This window comes from Phaenicophaeus curvirostris, chromosome 10 (genome assembly GCF_032191515.1).
Source record: "Phaenicophaeus curvirostris isolate KB17595 chromosome 10, BPBGC_Pcur_1.0, whole genome shotgun sequence".
Taxonomy (NCBI): Eukaryota; Metazoa; Chordata; class Aves; order Cuculiformes; family Cuculidae; genus Phaenicophaeus; species Phaenicophaeus curvirostris.
The window spans coordinates 23,617,748-23,635,231 of NC_091401.1; the positions used below are offsets into that span (position 1 = coordinate 23,617,748).

General features: G+C 40.8%; 1 protein-coding gene across 2 annotated transcripts; it reads right to left on the minus strand.

Moving 5' to 3' along the window:
* On the minus strand, positions 1-17,484 carry MLF1 (myeloid leukemia factor 1). 2 transcript variants are annotated; one of them, XM_069865153.1, is made up of 8 exons: positions 17,403-17,484; positions 11,323-11,485; positions 8,332-8,376; positions 6,233-6,322; positions 5,257-5,385; positions 4,015-4,174; positions 3,280-3,412; positions 1-2,147 (listed from the first exon to the last, which is right to left on the minus strand). In XM_069865153.1, the coding sequence occupies exons 1-8, from the start codon at positions 17,447-17,449 to the stop codon at positions 2,045-2,047; spliced, it is 870 nt and encodes a 289-aa protein (XP_069721254.1). In that variant the 5' UTR covers positions 17,450-17,484; the 3' UTR covers positions 1-2,044. The 2 variants fall into 2 exon arrangements, with proteins under 2 accessions (XP_069721254.1, XP_069721255.1); XM_069865154.1 differs by lacking the exon at positions 8,332-8,376.

Consider the following 17,484-nt stretch of genomic DNA (forward strand, 5'->3'; position numbering starts at 1 on the left):
TAACAGTAATAAATAACTTTATTGAAGTACAGTTTCAGATGTTTGTGTAGAACGATGTCTTTTGCATTACATTTTAGAACATTGCTTTACGTAACAAAGTAATCCGTCATGAACTTTAGCCTCTCCCCACTGTAACTGCACACCCAAAGCCTGTACTTGTTTTTTTGATTACATAGATGTAACAGCTTTTTTCTCTCAGTAAAGCACAGACTAAAATCTAAGCTGTCGGATGAACACTAGTTTCTATTAGATAGCAGCATCTCTCAAATCAAAGATTTCTTCTGAAGTTATAACACAAAAAGCTTTTCTGCTTTGTTACTGGGAAATTTAAGTGACATACCTGGAAAATGCCTCCACAGTCTTATGTTCTCAATGCTGTTAACTGCAAAAATTAATGCTGTCTTTGTGCATGGAAAACCAGGCCCTACAGTTGTGTTCCTTAAAGAGAGTGAACTCATCCTTCTGACTCAGGGTTCCGCAGCCTCCTCTGGGAGGCACAAGTGTGATGTCCTAGCAGCCTGTCCCGGCAGAGGCTGCTACCCACCACCATCCCCTCACCTTGTCTGCTCACAGAATGGTTTGAAAGCACACATGGATTGCCACCAGGATTCACTCCAATTACAGCAAGAGACCATTGTACTGAACAAGTAAATAAAGTCTTACCCTTGTCAGAGCCCAACAAAAGTACTTTTGATTATTTTTGCATGTTAGTAAACATAGAATTAAATACTCTGGGGGATCTGTAGAAAGATATAATTTAAAGTCCGTTTCCTTTTTGGCCAAACAATCTTAACTTAGTAAACCTATTTTATCATATAAATAATGCCTTTTTAAAGGCTACACTATCATCTTTTAGCCTTGAAATACATGCTGTAGTGCTAATGCTGATGTGTTATTATCTACAGAATTTATTTACATTATGACACTGGGAACAATTCTGTGTAACAACCAGCATCTGAACTTAAGCCTTCTCACCCAAAGACCTTTCCTGTTCCCAGCCACAGCTGGTACTCCCCTAGAACATCAGGCTCTTTAACCAAGAACCACCACCTCGAGGGAGATCAACTATTAGACCTAGGATCACTCTGCATCCACGAAAACAGGACAGAAAGAATACAAACACATCTCATCTCAGCTGAGGGGGGAAATGGTTTCCTGGAGGCAGGGTTCTTACCTTTTTTGAGCAGAAGAAATGGTGCAATAACTCGTTATCCAGTTAAACTACTGCCTACTCAACCAATTTCTCCCATGTATTTTTCTTGTTATTAACTAACGGTTTCAGACGAGTTTCTTAGGACACACTGATATTATTACAGAATAATTAAAAACTACTATAGAGAATCTTCAAGAATGAAAAATAATGGGCCACCTCCGAAGGAGACATACAAGGATCAGAAAAACTAAATGGACAGTCTAGGCACAGGAAATAAGAGATGAAAGCACAGCTCATGAGCATAAGAACACCAATTAAAATTCACTTGAAGCATTTGTCATTCCAGTATTTCTCTTGCTCTTCTTCATGTTAAATCAAGGTGAAACAGGGGATTCTATAGTGACTTACAATATGATTTTAAAGACAGAGATATGCAGTGTCTACAGTGAATTCAAACTGCTCTATCACCTAGAAAATTAATAATTACTTCAGCCACACAAAATGAGAATTTACTTTCTGTACAGGCTACAGAGTATGGAAAAATGTTTCACTACCAGGCTTAATAAAAAGTGTGAGCTTGGTGCAGTTGTAGGAGAAAAATCTGGCAAATCAAAGCATTTTTTTTTTAACAAAATTAGTGATAATTATCATTAAAGTGCTTTTAAGGGGAAAGTTGTTTTTTTTTAGTTTACTGAAACTAAATGATTTAACCAAGGATTTGAAGTTGTAAAGAACATTCACTTGTCAAAAGATCAGAGTAGCAAGGCACACTAATACTACAACAAAACACAGAGATTGGTCATATGTACGTGTGTACTTATATGAACATAAGCAACGCAGCACCATTATCTTCTCTGAAGAAACTCCATTCAAATGGAGAATGGAAGAGATTTATTTTTTGCTGCTTTTGATGGGAACATGTGTTCCTTTCACACTGAGGTTCTCCACAGAATCTCTGGGTTCCTTGGAACCAGCAATTGCGTGTAGTTTCTCTCTGAAACAAACAACAGTAGTCAGAATTGCCATACAGAGGTATGGGAATACATGCTTTATTAATTATTTATGTGGAGGTAAAGTTATTTTAGTTGTAGACAGCTTTGACTCTCCCTCCAAAACAACTTCCACTGTTACCACCATAGAGTTCGACATTTCCTCATCTCACACACTTGGTAAAAGCCAGCTTAGTTTGAAAAATGAAATGGATGGTGAAGTAGCCTCTGTGATAAACCCCTAGAACTGAAGAGATGCCAAAAGGAAAACGCTCTGTGTAACTTACAGGAGAGAAGTGTTACCCTTTTGTAGCATTCCCTACCAAACATGTACCTGATAAAGGCATCACAACTTCCACTGAAAATATGTCAAAAGGAGGAAAACCCTTGTCCTGAAGCCTGGTAGAAAACAGTAGATGGTACAGAAAGCTCGATAGATAGCAGAGGAGCTTTTGTGATTACAGATAAAGTCCCAATTCCTTCACAGACATCCTGATTTTAGGATTAGAAGACTCATTTGAAATCTTAACCCTGAGGAGAGGGGTGTCTATCCATTCATTAAGCAATTTTTAAAGTCAGAAATCACAGAATCACCAGGTTGGAAAAGACCCCCAGGATCATCGAGTCCAATCATTCCTATCTGCCCCTAAACCATGTCCCTCAGCGCCTCGTCTATCCGTCTTTTAAACACCTCCAGGGATGGTGACTCAACCACCTCCCTGGGCATCTTGTTCCAGCGCCCAATGACCCTTCCTGTGAATTTTTTTTTCCCCCGATATCTAGTCTGACCCTCCCCTGGCGGAGCTTGAGGCCATTCCCTCTTATCCTGTCCCCTGACACTTGGGAGAAGAGGCCAGCACCCTCCTCTCTACAACCTCCTTTCAGGTAGTCGTAGTGAGCGATAAGGTCACACCTCAACCTCCTCTTCTCAAGGCTAAATGATAATTTCCTCAAAATTTAGTTAACAAAATACTGCCTTACACTCTTTATTGTGGCATCATAAGAAAAGGGGGGATAAAACATGCTATTTCTCCTCAGACTGACAGTAAGCATCGTTTGTTCATGCACAGATTGCTTCAGAATTAGATTTTCATCCTGCTGCTAATATCTCCTTATTCTGGTCGGAAGCTATTTTACCTTTTTAATCCATCTTCCTTGGGGATGTGATGAATACTTCTGTATTTTGGAGTTTCTATATTGTACATAGATCTAGATGGCCTGAACTTCATAATCTCTTTCTGCCACTCTTCATCAAAGGTCTGGGCCTCAGCTGAAAAACAGTTAAAATTTACTTTTATCTTTAATAAAAGCACACATGATAGGAAAAACATACATAATGAAAATTAGGGATTTTGAACAGTGTTTATTAAACGTGCGGTCCATGACTCTCCACATGGCCTGTGAACTATTTCTAGGAGATCTGTAAAAGACAGCCAGGAGCTTACTGCCAGTAGGGTTATCTTTGGAGGATAAAAATAAACCTGGAAGTCACTGTGTTATAAATGTATATACACATTTTAACCACACATCTCTTAGATGTGTTATGTTCCATCAGCCACAAATAAACACAAAGCAAACAGTAAAATTCTGTTAGAAGTTTGTTGGATGCTATAAAAATATCATTAGAAGTACTTTCAAATACGAGCAGCTACTGTACAATTTAACAGTACTAACTGCATTACAACACAACATTTTTAACTCTAACTGCTTAATTTCAGTTATCAAAATTTATATCAACTAAGGAAACTTGACTTGCAGACTTGGCACTTCATGAAAAGCAGCCCCTTCAAAGATGTCTCAAGCTGTAACTTCAAAATCAGTATGTGAAACAACAGTCTAAAGCCCATTAGAGAGCTGCATAAAAAGACATACTTTCATCCAGGTTGATGAATTCTTGGTTCATTTCTTCATCACCGGTCTTTCTGTTCTTTGATTTTTTAATGACATGAGCACGATCGTTAATATGGTGACCAATAGCCATTTTTTCCAGTCCACTTTCAGAATCCTTAAGTGCTTTTCTTGTCTCCTTAACCTGTACAAAAATGGGAAGTCAGTGTCCTTTCAACCAAAAAAAAGTTTAAAAAGTTTTTTAAAAAAAGCAATTTTCCTCCCCAAGGGCCTCATATCTTTCGTTTTCAAAAGTTACGGTTTACAGGCTTTTCCAACTGTCTCCTCTGCTTGCGTTGGCTGGAAATATACCAGCAAAGCATAGATCAAGTTGTTGGGTTTTTTTCCCCAATAGGCAAAAAGACTAATCAAGAACACTTAAAGCTTCTTAAGTAACATGGACACTGGATATTAACTGTTGGAGAAAAAAAATAGTCTAAATATACTACATGCAGACAGGTCTTCAACATTCACCTTGACAACAGAACGAATAACAGCCCATGCCGATATTCTCAGCATGAAGGGACAAGTAATTATTAGGTTGTCATGTTGACTGGCTTGAAACCCAGGGAACCACTTATCACTGTGTCTGTAGGTATATTATTAGAACCTTTTTGATAACTGAGTGTCTGCTTGAGCTTGAACATATCCCACAGCCAATCATGCCCAACGGCCTTTACTGCTCGCATATAGTCTTTCATGAACCCTGCTTCAGGGTTCAAATTCAAATTCAAATTTCTTAACAGCATTAGATGCAACAGCTGCAAGGAAGTCAACGAAAGGGCATCTTCATCTGAAGCACGAGGTAAGCATTTAAAAGTGCTTGAGTAGAGAGGAAGATTTGAAGCCATGTTTTGTATTAACAGACTGCCTCTTGCCATCTCATGTTTTAGACAATTTCAAATGCACAAGATGATGATTAATTATAGCAAAGAGAAAGACACTGAAGACTGCCCTGAATGAGCTGTTCTAGCCCTCAATTTTTCCAGACCTTGATAGGCAGACAATTTATACTTAGAAGCACACAAATTGCAAGGAAGAAAACAGCACTTTATCTTGAGAAGCCTTTAATATATATCAATGTTTAAAGAGACATATAATTTAGAAAAATGTAAGAGCAACTGTCTCCAGTAAAAAGAACCTGAAGGAAACTGTGGTTTGGTATAGATGAACTTAAGATTCTCAACATTAGATGCCACCTTCTTTCTGCATCTCAGCAGTACTTACACCCCCTGGAGCTGTGCGTGTCTGAGCAGAAGCTTGAAAGACCTTTGGTGGTTCATTCCCTACTTTGGAGTATGTCATCACAGAGGACGAGCTGAACGTATGTACATCTGGATTGACAGACAGGTCATCCTACAAAGCAAAGTAGACTTATAAATAAAAGTTTAAACTTGTGCATAACAGGTACATCTTACATTCTGAGACTACCTTGTCATTATGATAAAGAATACCCCTCTGAAAAATTAACCCTCAGTCCTGCCACCACAGATATGGCTGTTGGAAAGAGACTCTGGCATTTGATATGCCCTCACTCTTGTCCTAGCCTGGTCTGGCCACAGGTCTCCTGTGTCAGGAGCCACAACTACAAATAAAAAGCAGAGGCAGCAATAAGCATCTGCTCAGATGTTTGCCCTGGCATAGTTCAGTAATGAAGATAACCTATAGCCTCAGTCTCGCCAAATACACTACGTAATGAGGTGCATGAAGTGTTCAGGTGAAACAGGACTTGAGCAACAATGGTTACAAGCCATTTTACAAGGCCAATAAAACACAGTAAGTACACCCAGCAACACTTAATAGATATCGGCTATCTATCTATCAAAGACTGAAGAAAGGGGAAAGATGCAGCACTGACAACTAAGAGTAAAGTCATACAGGGTGGCATTTGGGTGCTTGCAGTTTTGTTGGCTTTAACTGTACCACAACACTTTAAACTGCTCCTTCACTTAAGGTGTCAGCTCTGGCAACAGCCAGAGACCTGACAACTGACAGCAGTTCTAACCCCTAGAGAATCAAGCATACATTTATAGCACGATTGTTAATGAGTAATCAGCAACAGCACAGAGAATACAGTCAGGGTGGGGAGATTCTGACTCCCTACTTTAGATTAGTAATCTTCTTCTTGGCAGGACATAGAGTAATATTTTAAACAACTGTCATTCCCCAATACAATTAATTGTAGAACAAAAAAAACACTTACAAATTTTCTTTGCATTTCCAGCATACTGTTTCTCATATTGGACATCATCCTGTCCATTGCAAAGAAAGGTTCCCCAAAATCTGCATCCTGCTGCAAAGAAAAGACAGTCAAATTAAATCAAAGTTTTCTGACTCTTCAAGTTCTGAGCCTGTTTGATTTTTTTACATACGTTTTTTAATGCAAAACAGACCATCAAAAAGGTTTTCACAGACTGCAATTCATAGACAAGCAAAAATGCATCTTTTCAAATGAAAAACTAAAAGCTAGCATGGGGAGCTTGGTTGCGAAATTGGAGATGCTGGGAAGACAGAAGTGAAAGATTTGACACCCAAATGTCAAAATAAGCTCATACTATGGCCAATTTACGAGAACTGTTCTCGTATACCTTCTAACTTAACAAGCTTCGGCTGTCAAAAGTACCATATGACCCTCCCTGCCTTATGATCTATGGGCTATTGAATTACCTCTATTATGCAAATCCCTTAATCCATATGGAACCACACTGAAAACGCAGCCCAGCAGACATACGCTATTCCTGCAAAGGACCTGCCAAGTTACTCATAGGGAAGGGTGGAAAAGCAGAGAACCATAACTTGGTATTTTAATGGCAGCTTAATTACTGGACGCTATAGGTGTATTCAACAAAACATTCATTTCTTAAGCTTTACACAAAAGCAGAAGATCCAGTGCTGCACAAAGGATAGCTTAAGACAGCTTTGCATGCAAAGCATTTTATTAATGGCACATACTGACCAAAGTATACAGTTCCAAAGCTAACTGATGGAAGCTACCTTTGGAAGAAAACAAAGCAAACAAGAAAACTAGAAAGACAGGGAGACAGAAAGTAAGGAAAGGGTCAACTCTCCTAAGTGACCATCTGGGAAGACAGCAATGCTGTCCCAAAGGAGCATCCTCCTCTGGGCTCCTCTCCAGTGCAGCAGGTGGCAATGATGATGATTTTTGCCATGCCTTTCCCCTCCTACTGTGAACTTTTCCTCAGGACCCGTTTAAGCTCCCTGCAGGGCTGCCTGGCACCTGACATGAGCAGCCCTGGCTGGCGTATGCTGGTTAAGAGCAAACACCACACACTGGTTTGTTGGGAGCTTCCAGACACATACACATCCAGCTGCTTCCTAGGACAACCACTGTGCCACCACCGTACTCTGGTTCATAGGCACAAGGCTGTGGGAAGAGTGGGGAAAACAGCTCCCAGGGGATCTGCAAACCCCAACAGCTTTGGCAAGAGGCAGCCTCCCAGCCTGCACATAGCAGCACTTTGCACTACCAACGTGCTACAAAACACCAGGATGCTAAGCACAACAGCAAACGCCCCATGTTCCTCCAACTACTGGAAACAGAGAATTAAATTCAAATTAACTTGATTTACATAGCAATGTATTCAAAAGTTTTAAAATGAAACCTGCTGTTTAAGCATAAAGCTAAGGAAAATTCAGGTACAGAAAATCTCCAGTTTGCTTCCTGAGCAGCAAGAAATCTGAATCCTTAAGTGCTACCAAAACCTCTGGGCAGTAATTACAGACAACTTAGGGTATCAAATCATTGCAAGTGTCAGTAATTACTGCCCAGAGGTTTTGGGTTACTTTTTACACATCTCTTACAAAACATTCAAACTAAACTGAGAAGCATTCCAAGGCCAGTTCCTGGGAAATTCTGTCTCCAGAAGCTGGCTCATCTTAGCTGTGACCAGTGCTCTAGATCTTGTTTCATGCCCACAAACACACTCCAAGCCACTAGCGTCCATCTACAGGGAGCACTCAGCTTGGAGTCTCTCTCCAGGATTTGTTCATTCATACCCACCAGAGACAAAGCACCAACAGATACATCGTTGGGTAGAAAAGCCAGAGCCAAGTAATAACTTTTCCAGTCTTGCTATCAGCATATTTAGTCTACCCCCCGATTTTCATTCGGAAAGGAAAAACGATTCAAGAAAGACTTATTATTATATTGTTCCATATACCTAAATGCCAACAATAGCAGTTTGCAAGCACACAATTTAGCCTTTTTCCATGCTTTAGTTATGCAGACAGTATGCACATATTAGAAAGGGTTACAAGGATTGTTGCTCCTGGGATACTAACCACTCTACCAAAGCCTGCAAAGGGCATGAGGGAGCAGCTTGTTGCCTGGAAGAAAAAGGACCAGTGTCTTTTAGTTACTGTACCTGTTACCAGACACAGCAGAAGTATCAAGTAGCATATACAGCAGGTGACACTGAACATTTCTGATTGATTAAAGGCAGCCACTCAAGACGACCCTGACAATTTATAAAGTGCAGTGACAATACAATATGAAGCAGTCTCTGGGTATAAAGTAGTAATATATTTCAGCTAATTATATTGGAAAGCGATAGCTGTCATCACATTTAATAATTCATATTCATATGTACGTACAAGAAGCATGTAAAGCTACAAGATGAGAAATATTTGTACATCTTTGCAACCTTTGTACTAAAATTATTTAAACTGTGGCACATTGCTTCAGACATCACCCACTTCTCTGAAAACACTTCATGCATACATCATCACTGAAAGTTGATTAAAAACAACAAATCAATAGTCCCCTTGACGTAAATTTATGTAATAAAATTTCAGAAGGCTGTCATACAATTTTATAGCTTAGAAAAATCAAGTGATGCAGCTGACCTGTTCACAAGCACTCTTTATGTATTACAAGAGATTAATACAAACATAAAAGATATCTCTAAAAAATCCATACATCCCCTGCAATTAAAAAAATGAGGTCATTACAAACAAGTTCTAGGTACATCTATCATCATCCAGAGAAACACTCAAAGAAAAATCCCCCATGAGCAAATTATATTCTTCTGCAATTGTATAAATAGTTGTAGCTATAAACAATGGAAAATACAGTTCCTGTTTGACCAACTGATATTGAATATCCCTGTATGACAGGGCAACGAGAGGCTGCAAAACACATTGATGTTTCCAGGAAACTAAGACTGGAGAGTTACATAAAAGCTTACCTAAAGAAAGACTGATTAGATACAAGTACCAAACACTTCATAGCAACTATAGTACAAAAGGAAGAACTTATCCGATCCTTGAGTACCTTATGAACTCTTTCAGACTGCAGTTCTGTCTAATATTTAGTGACAGAACACATCAATTGCAAAAGGAAAGGTATCATCAGAAACAAAGTTAACCACAAAACACTTATAAACCTTTTATTTTAGACTAAAAGTTCTTAAATAGTTAACTACTATATGACAATCAGATATCCAAACAAAACCAAATGACTGCATGCCTCAAGATGTTTTATCCCTTCCCTCTCTCCTTATGAAAGGCTAAAAACTGACACTGCAACCCCACTCGAGAAAGGAAAAACATTTTGAATGTCAATGCTATATGGGTGTACATTGAAGTGTTGCAACAAATTCTGTCCCTTGTAAAGTGGTTTTAGGCATGCTATTGTCTACTTAAACACAGAATTACAATATCAGTAATCATTATGGGTAATTTTAACAAGGCCTATTTTACATAGTAGTCAAAGACAGATTATGTAGTAACAGACAGATTTTAAAGTGCTTGAATCATTTCTGGAGAGAAATCAGTAAAAGCAGTTTGACACTACAACAAGGCACAAATTCAGTGCCGAGTCTTCTGTGACACCTGACAACTCTTAGTGAAATATGAGGAACATTAAAAGATACTGGAAAGATTTTAGCAGGTGTGGAATTCTTCTGTGCTTATCAAAATACCACAGCACTCTTGCACCTTCAACTCCTTTCTGTAACCACAGATAAAGGTTTTCTGTGCCTCACATTTACCCCTCACTGCCAAAAACAAGATACAATCCCCAGGATATTAGGGTAAGGTTTAATATATTCTTTTTCTAAAGGAAAAACATCTGATGCGTTTTGATGGATCTACTGAACCAAGGCCTAAGAATCCTCTTCAGCACAGGAAAGATCACACTCTAATTAGACACTGCAACATCTATATTTGAAACTAACCCGCAACGCATGAGCATGGAGAAAAGAATCTGACAGTTACCCTTTTGACTTGTAGGTGAGAGTCTGTTTCAGCTCTGTTTATTAAGCTCTATCTCAGTTTGAGCAACTGCCACCAAACCTGGCCAAGTTCCACAAGCCCTTGTAAACTGCTTTGCCTTCCAACTGCTTTTTAAAATCAAATGTGATTCATTAAAGCGAAAGATCATTCGGCTGCAAAATATTTAGCCAGGCAGAGGGAGAGAAAGCAACTTCAAACATATATCCTTTCTGAACACAGCAATTAGGTAAGGTTTAGCTAAAGGAGCATAGGATATAATTGTCCTGCATGCCCAGAAACCTGAAAACATACTTTATGTAAAATACAGATGACTGCCAACTCCTCACCTTTAGGAGGTAATTTACAGAAAAACTAGGCTTTGCATCAATTTCCCTGATCTTTAATGTTGTATCTAGAGGAAATGTTAACAATCAGACCAAATACAGAATGCAAGGCCTTGATTCACAGTTGCAAAGTTGATGTAGGGTTTAAATATCTTGTGCAGACACTACTCAGGTTGCTGAAAAACAGGTTGGTCTTAAATCAAACTAAGATAATTAACTACATACAAGATGCTAAAGTGCAGAGCAAAGGCATAAACATATCAAAGTACCATTTTAAGTAAAGCTAGCATAAAAAAGCAGTAAGTGTTCAAAGAGGGCTCCGTGTTTGGACATTTTTAATACCTTTCTGCAATTGAAACATTTAATACCTAATATTTATTAAACCAAAACATCCAAAAAATATGTTTAGTTAGTTTCACTAAATATTGTATATTTGAGTTTGATAACGCACAAATTTGTTATTGCCCCAACAAAAACAAGTAATGTGTGTCAGTGTCAGTAATAAACACTTAAACAATAGATCATTAAGGGACAAGGAGAGATATTTATCCCATTTTACTCAGTGATGAAACAACCTGACTAGGGTTGCGATAGCTGAGCCAGGCCTCTCTTTCTACTGGAAGAAATTTAACAGAAATGGAAACGCGAACTCAGTTATACTATCACTAAATGTAAATTCCATGTAGCAATCCTTAGAGATTAAGAAAATACTTACTCTGCGATTTCCTCTTAGTGCAACCTGAGAGTCCTGGTGTGCTCTTCGATCTGCTGTTCTCTCCCTGCCATCTGTTATACTGAGAAACGGATCTCGACCAAAAGGATCAGAAAAGCTTCTCATCATCTGCCGCATGTATTCATGGTGTGCAGCAAAGGGATCACTGAAAAATAGATATTTCATAGCAAGTCAACAGGTTTTATTCCAAGCTAGCTCTGTAAACTAGCTCTGAAATTTCTACAACTCAATTTTTTATATCATTCCACATGGTTCTTTATTCAAATTATCTATTTTACTAGGACACATCTGGGCAATCTCCTGCTGCTCACAAACTCTCACTTCTTTTACTTGCTATCTCATAGGCTAGTTGGGTGTTTTAGTTCTGTTGTCTTCACAGCTGCTTCATTGCTTTTTCTCTTTCTTCATCCTTTCCAAAAATATTCCATCTTTTGCAGACACCTTTCATTCCAGCCTATGCTTACCAGGTACTTTAAAACTGACCTATATTTATAACTACTACCACACAATATTAAGAGAATTTTTTTTTCCCTCTCCTGTTCTCACATTTTTTTCTTCCAAAGCTCACTATGTCCCACTAGATTTCCCTCCTCACCCCTCAAAGTTATTTTGCTGTCCCCTTTCATTCTGGAATTTAATGACCTGGATGAAGGCATTGAGTGCACCCTGAGCAAGTTTGCAGATGACACTAAGCTGGGTGGAAGTGTTGATCTGCTGGAGGGTAGGGAGGCTCCGCATAGGGATTTGAACAGGCTGGACCGCTGGGCAGAGTCCAATGGCATGAGGTTTAACAAGGCCAAGTGCCGGGTCCTGCACTTAGGGCACAACAACCCTGTGCAGTGCTACAGACTGGGAGAAGTCTGTCTAGAAAGCTGCTGGGAGGTGTTGGTTGACAGCAACTGAACATGAGCCAGCAGTGTGCCCAGGTGGCCAAGAAGGCCAATGGCATCTTGGCTTGGATCAGAAACGGCGTGACCAGCAGGTCCAGGGAGGTTATCCTCCCTCTGTACTCGGCACTGGGGAGACCGCTCCTCGAACACTGTGTTCAGTTCTGGGCCCCTCACCACAAGAAGGATGTTGAGGCTCTGGAGCGAGTCCAGAGAAGAGCAACAAAGCTGGTGAGGGGGCAGGAGAACAGGCCTTATGAGGAACGGCTGAGAGAGCTGGGGGTGTTTAGCCTGGAGAAGAGGAGGCTGAGGGGAGACCTCATTGCTCTCTACAACTACCTGAAAGGAGGCTGTAGAGAGGAGGGTGCTGGCCTCTTCTCCCAAAGGACAGGGGACAGGGCAAGAGGGAATGGCCTCAAGCTCCACCAGGGGAGATTCAGGCTGGACATTAGCAAAAGATTTTTCACAGAAAGGGTCATTGGGCACTGGCAGAGGCTGCCCAGGGAGGTGGTTGAGTCACCTTCCCTGGAGGTGTTTAAGGCACGAGGTGGTTAAGGTGGACGAGGTGCTAAGGGGCATGGTTTAGTGTTTGATAGGAATGGTTGGACTCGATGATCCAGTGGGTCTCTTCCAACCTGGTTATTCTATGATTTTATGATTCTTCTTTTCATGGTCCTTGACGCATGTGATCAGAAATGCATACCATCCTCTAAGTTCGGGCTAGCTTCATCTACTTTACTTTAGTTGCCCACTACTGCAACTTTGCCTTTCCTTTCCTTCCCCTCCACACATCATGTTCTCCCATCCCTTTTCTTTGCTTAACAATCATAGAATCACTAGGTTGGAAGTTCCATTTGCTTTCTGATTTCCTGTTAGTCTCCCCTCTGTGCTCTCCACTTTCTTACACTCAACCAGTTTCCAAAAACCCTACGGAACCCCACCAGTAACCCCAAAGCCTGGCTTGTATGCAAAAACACCACTGCAGCATAACTTAATTCTCCGTATTCTCTAACTTGGATGAAGACAAAATATTTCAAACTGAGGCAAAAGAAGAGCAAACTCTGATTTTGTCAGAAGCACAGCCATGATCAGTACTGTTGCCTCTGGTCCAAGGCTACAAATTATTACTTCATACAAAAAACATGCTTAATTTCCTCCCTTCACCTCCAATCTAATTTTCCCCTTTGCTATTCTGCTGAAAGGCACTTTATTAACGTTAGCAGTCATTTCCCAGGTATTTTTACTTAGGAAGAAAGATGGGGTGCTATTAAATCTATCAGTTTCCTGGCACTCCCTCGATGCCTCACACCCTTCTCTCCAGGACACTGCAACCTTTCCCATCATCTCATGCCTCCATGAAGAAAGGCTTCAGGTTCTTCCTCCAACTTCCTCAATATCCAATTATATCTTGAGAGCCTCCTGAAGAGCTTTTGTGTTCTACGCATCCCTTATCCAGTCCCATGGAAATCAGCTTCCACACCCTGTGCCTCTTCACTTCGTATTGTTTCTTGTTGTGCCAAAGCTGCATTCAATATATATATATTTTTCTTTTTACGTGAAAAAAATAAGGTTACAAACAAAATGCTGGATTAATTTTCAAACAAGGCTTTTTAACCCAACATATCCCTTCAAGCTACACGCATGCGTAACTCAGTTCAGTGCAGACCCAGACCTCTATAGGTTAGCAGCAGTTTTACCAGTGTCACAAAGCAGCCCTTAATCTACCTGACTTTCGTGACTAGCTTTAACTCCAGCCCTAATGTGATAAGCAGCTAACACACAGCAAGTGTTCTCTCCACAGGATGAGGAACAGATGGAAAACTCACAAGCACCAGCCAAGACTACCGCAATTTATGCATACCTCCATCAAATCTATTTTGACACCATAAACTTCAGAGAGCTTTGGTTATGACAACACAAACAACCATGAACTGTATTCCATCTGTAACCTCTGCATAAGAAAATTTCTCCCCAGTCCCTTCCCTTTCAGAAGTAGTAGGACAGTCATAAAATAAGTTACCTAGAGCACATTATAAGAAAAACACAATTCCATAGATTTAGTGCAGATAAGAAAAGCTAGTTGAATTTATTGTGCATAACATGCTGTAGTACATCTAACCTGACATAAAACAGTGCTCATGAAATTGTCCTTTTGCCTTATTTCAATTTCTCTGGCAACTTCTCTTGGCCATTCACCCTCCACTGCATCTACCTGATATGCTCACACCTACACCTAAACCTGCAGGTCTTTTTTTTTTAAAAGAAAAAAAGAAATAATTTAGAAACATTGCTTCTTACAAGTAGAGACAGGGATGTAAGAGATATACCGTGGAATGACAGATTTAGGAAGAGACATGAAGTCTCCCAGTTCCCTAGGGACATTTTAAGGAGCTACTCAAAAAGACTGAGTGTTGTCAAACCGTGAAAGAAATACTACAGTTCCAGTAGGCTCGAGAGTAGGGCAAAACCAATGGAAAGTCAACAGAGAATCTGCCTAGAAGACAAGGCTTCCGAGGAAATATACCTACCACCCCAAAGGCCCCGACGACTGAAACTAAAACCTGCTCATAACTACAAAAAGAGCAGATCACCCTTACCTAATTTATATATATATATTTTTTTTTTTTTTTTTTATAACAGGGGAAAGCCTCTACAGCAGAAGATGCCAGCTTTTAAATTCTTTGTTCCCATCACAGATTTTATAGGACGGCAAGAAGTATAGAACACTTCAGCTTAATTACTATTGATCACATGGAACTTAAAATCTGACCTTTTTTAAGGGTGTAAAAAGATACTTTTGATGAGAAGGACATGATTTCTGCATATTTTGTACTATTATAAAAGTGATTAGGAAAAGGAAAGAGGATCTTATAAGGGTTTTGCACACAGAATCTGTGCCCTTGACTTAGTAAGCACCTTAAGTTATCTTCAAAATTAAGCTCTGAATGGAGATAAACCGTTTACACATTTGTTGTTCCACTATTCAGCAGTAACAAAGTTTTGTCTAATAAGTCATTAATCTGACCTTCACCTGACATTCAGGTGTTTGCAGCCTCCAAGACTGTTACAGTCTCTTAACAAGTACGACTACTTGAGAAAGAGACATTAAAAATAAAAAGGCTGATGCTGCTAACACACATGCAAGTGAGGATCGTCACTAAGATGCATCTCACTTGGCAAGTTCTTGTATGGTTCAGGCTCTGTATTCCAAGTGAAACCCTTTAGGGTGTTATAGTACAATGTCACTCCCTACTTCAGTGTATGCTTCTGGTCAGGTGAAAATCAGTGTCCTAGAACAATAAATTCAGTTTATTTTTTTTGAAAAATGTACTTTCTACCATATACAGGGCTTTTACTTAGGAAGTTATGTAAGCCTGAAGTTGCAGAATATCACCAGAGGTGACACCTGGAACAATAAAACAAAGGTTGTGTCTTGGTGAATTAAAAACAGAGCCCAACTGCACTTGGCGGAGGGGATACAACTCCCACACACATCCAGGCGATTGGGGCTGCGACGCTGGCTGATCGACTCATGCTGCCTCAGGACAGCTGCTCACAGATGGAGCACTATTTCCAGTTCAGCACTCAAAATCTCTCCTTGTGAGGCAACAGAAGCCTACTATTACGCTACTTTGGAAGCTAATCTTATCTGAAGTAATAAGCTCATTTCCTTAACTACATGCAAAACAGATTTACAAGGACAGTGCCAAGAAAATGAATCTCAATCTCGCTCTCATCTTTCACACACACTCCCTTCCTCTATCTTCTGCAATCTTTTTTTCCCCCAACTTTAAACTGCAGCAGCAGGTATAATAAAAATTAATAAATAAAATGACTACACAATAGAAGAGCAACTGATATTTCTAAAGCACACTACAAATTACTACAAAGATGACTTAATTGTCATTATTACTTTAATTTCATGCAAGGATTTGCATAGTCAAGTTTTTTTATATAGTGTGTCCTGCATATAACTGAAGAGTTGTTATAATTATGCGCACATTCCTAGAAACCAAGCATACTAAATCCACCTTGCACAGCTTTACCAACTATGCCACCCTCAGGAATGTACTTTTGCAACTAAGCAGTAGATTCTCCTTTAAGAGGTGCAAACACAACCTCAGCTAGAATATCCTGTAACCAAGAGATACAGTCAACAAATCCACACCACAGGGCCTGGAGCCTTTCCCCTCCTGTCCACCCACCTGCACTATCCCTTCTCTTTGCTTCTAATAAAGCTCCACATAGCAACTACCGCACCTTTAGAAAAACTAAAATAATTCAGGCTCTTCGAAGCACCCTGATCCCATTCTTACCCGCTAAAAACTACCATTTCTGAGAAAAGACTTAAATTGGGGCCAGACAAAATACTTCAGCAGTTTTGGCCATCCCAGCACTGCCGGGGAGCATTTGCACCACACACCACGTAAGCTTAGGTTCCAGAAGCAAACGAAGATTCCCACAGGAACGAAACTGAAGTCAGAATTCAACACACAGATGAGCTCTACCCCAAGCACTACCACTGTGTTCACGGTACAGAAACCAAAGACCACATTTACTGAGCTAAAGCATCAACACTACCTCAAGAAATCAGCACAAGGAGACAGACAGTTCACCTTTACTGATGTGAAGCACAGGTTCGCGAAGTTTTAACACAAGAACCTGGTGTTTTCTTTAGCATTGATAACAGGAGCTCAGAAAGAGTCTGCTACACCTCAGAACCCCACCAGACCACCTCAGAACCCCCACCACCACCCCAGAACCCCCCACTTTCCCAAGCACCCTGACCAGTCACCTCAAACCCAACCTAGGTTCCCCTAGGATGCCACAGACCCACCTCAGACTCACCTGGAGGCCCTCCCCGCCGCCTCAGATGTCCCTTGAGCACCCACACCCACCTCAGACCCATCCTGGCGGGGTTCCCCGCTGCCATGGGCACCCTGCTACCTCAGACCTCCCCAAGCACCCCCTCCAGCCACCTCAGAGGCACGCTGGCAGGTTCCCCTGCTGCCTCGGGCCCCCCAAAACCTCATATACACCCACACCCCGAGATAAATACCCACACCTCACCGCCTCAGCCCCATCCCGGCGGGGTCTCCCGCTGTCCCGGCCGCCCCCTCGCCTCAAACCCACCCCGCCACGCCCCGGCTTGTCGCCTCAGCCCCCTCCCCTCACCGGAAGAAGGGATCCTCCTCGAAGCATCGTCCCAGACCCCCGAACATGGCTGCGCCTCAGCTCGCTCTGGGTCCCACCAGCT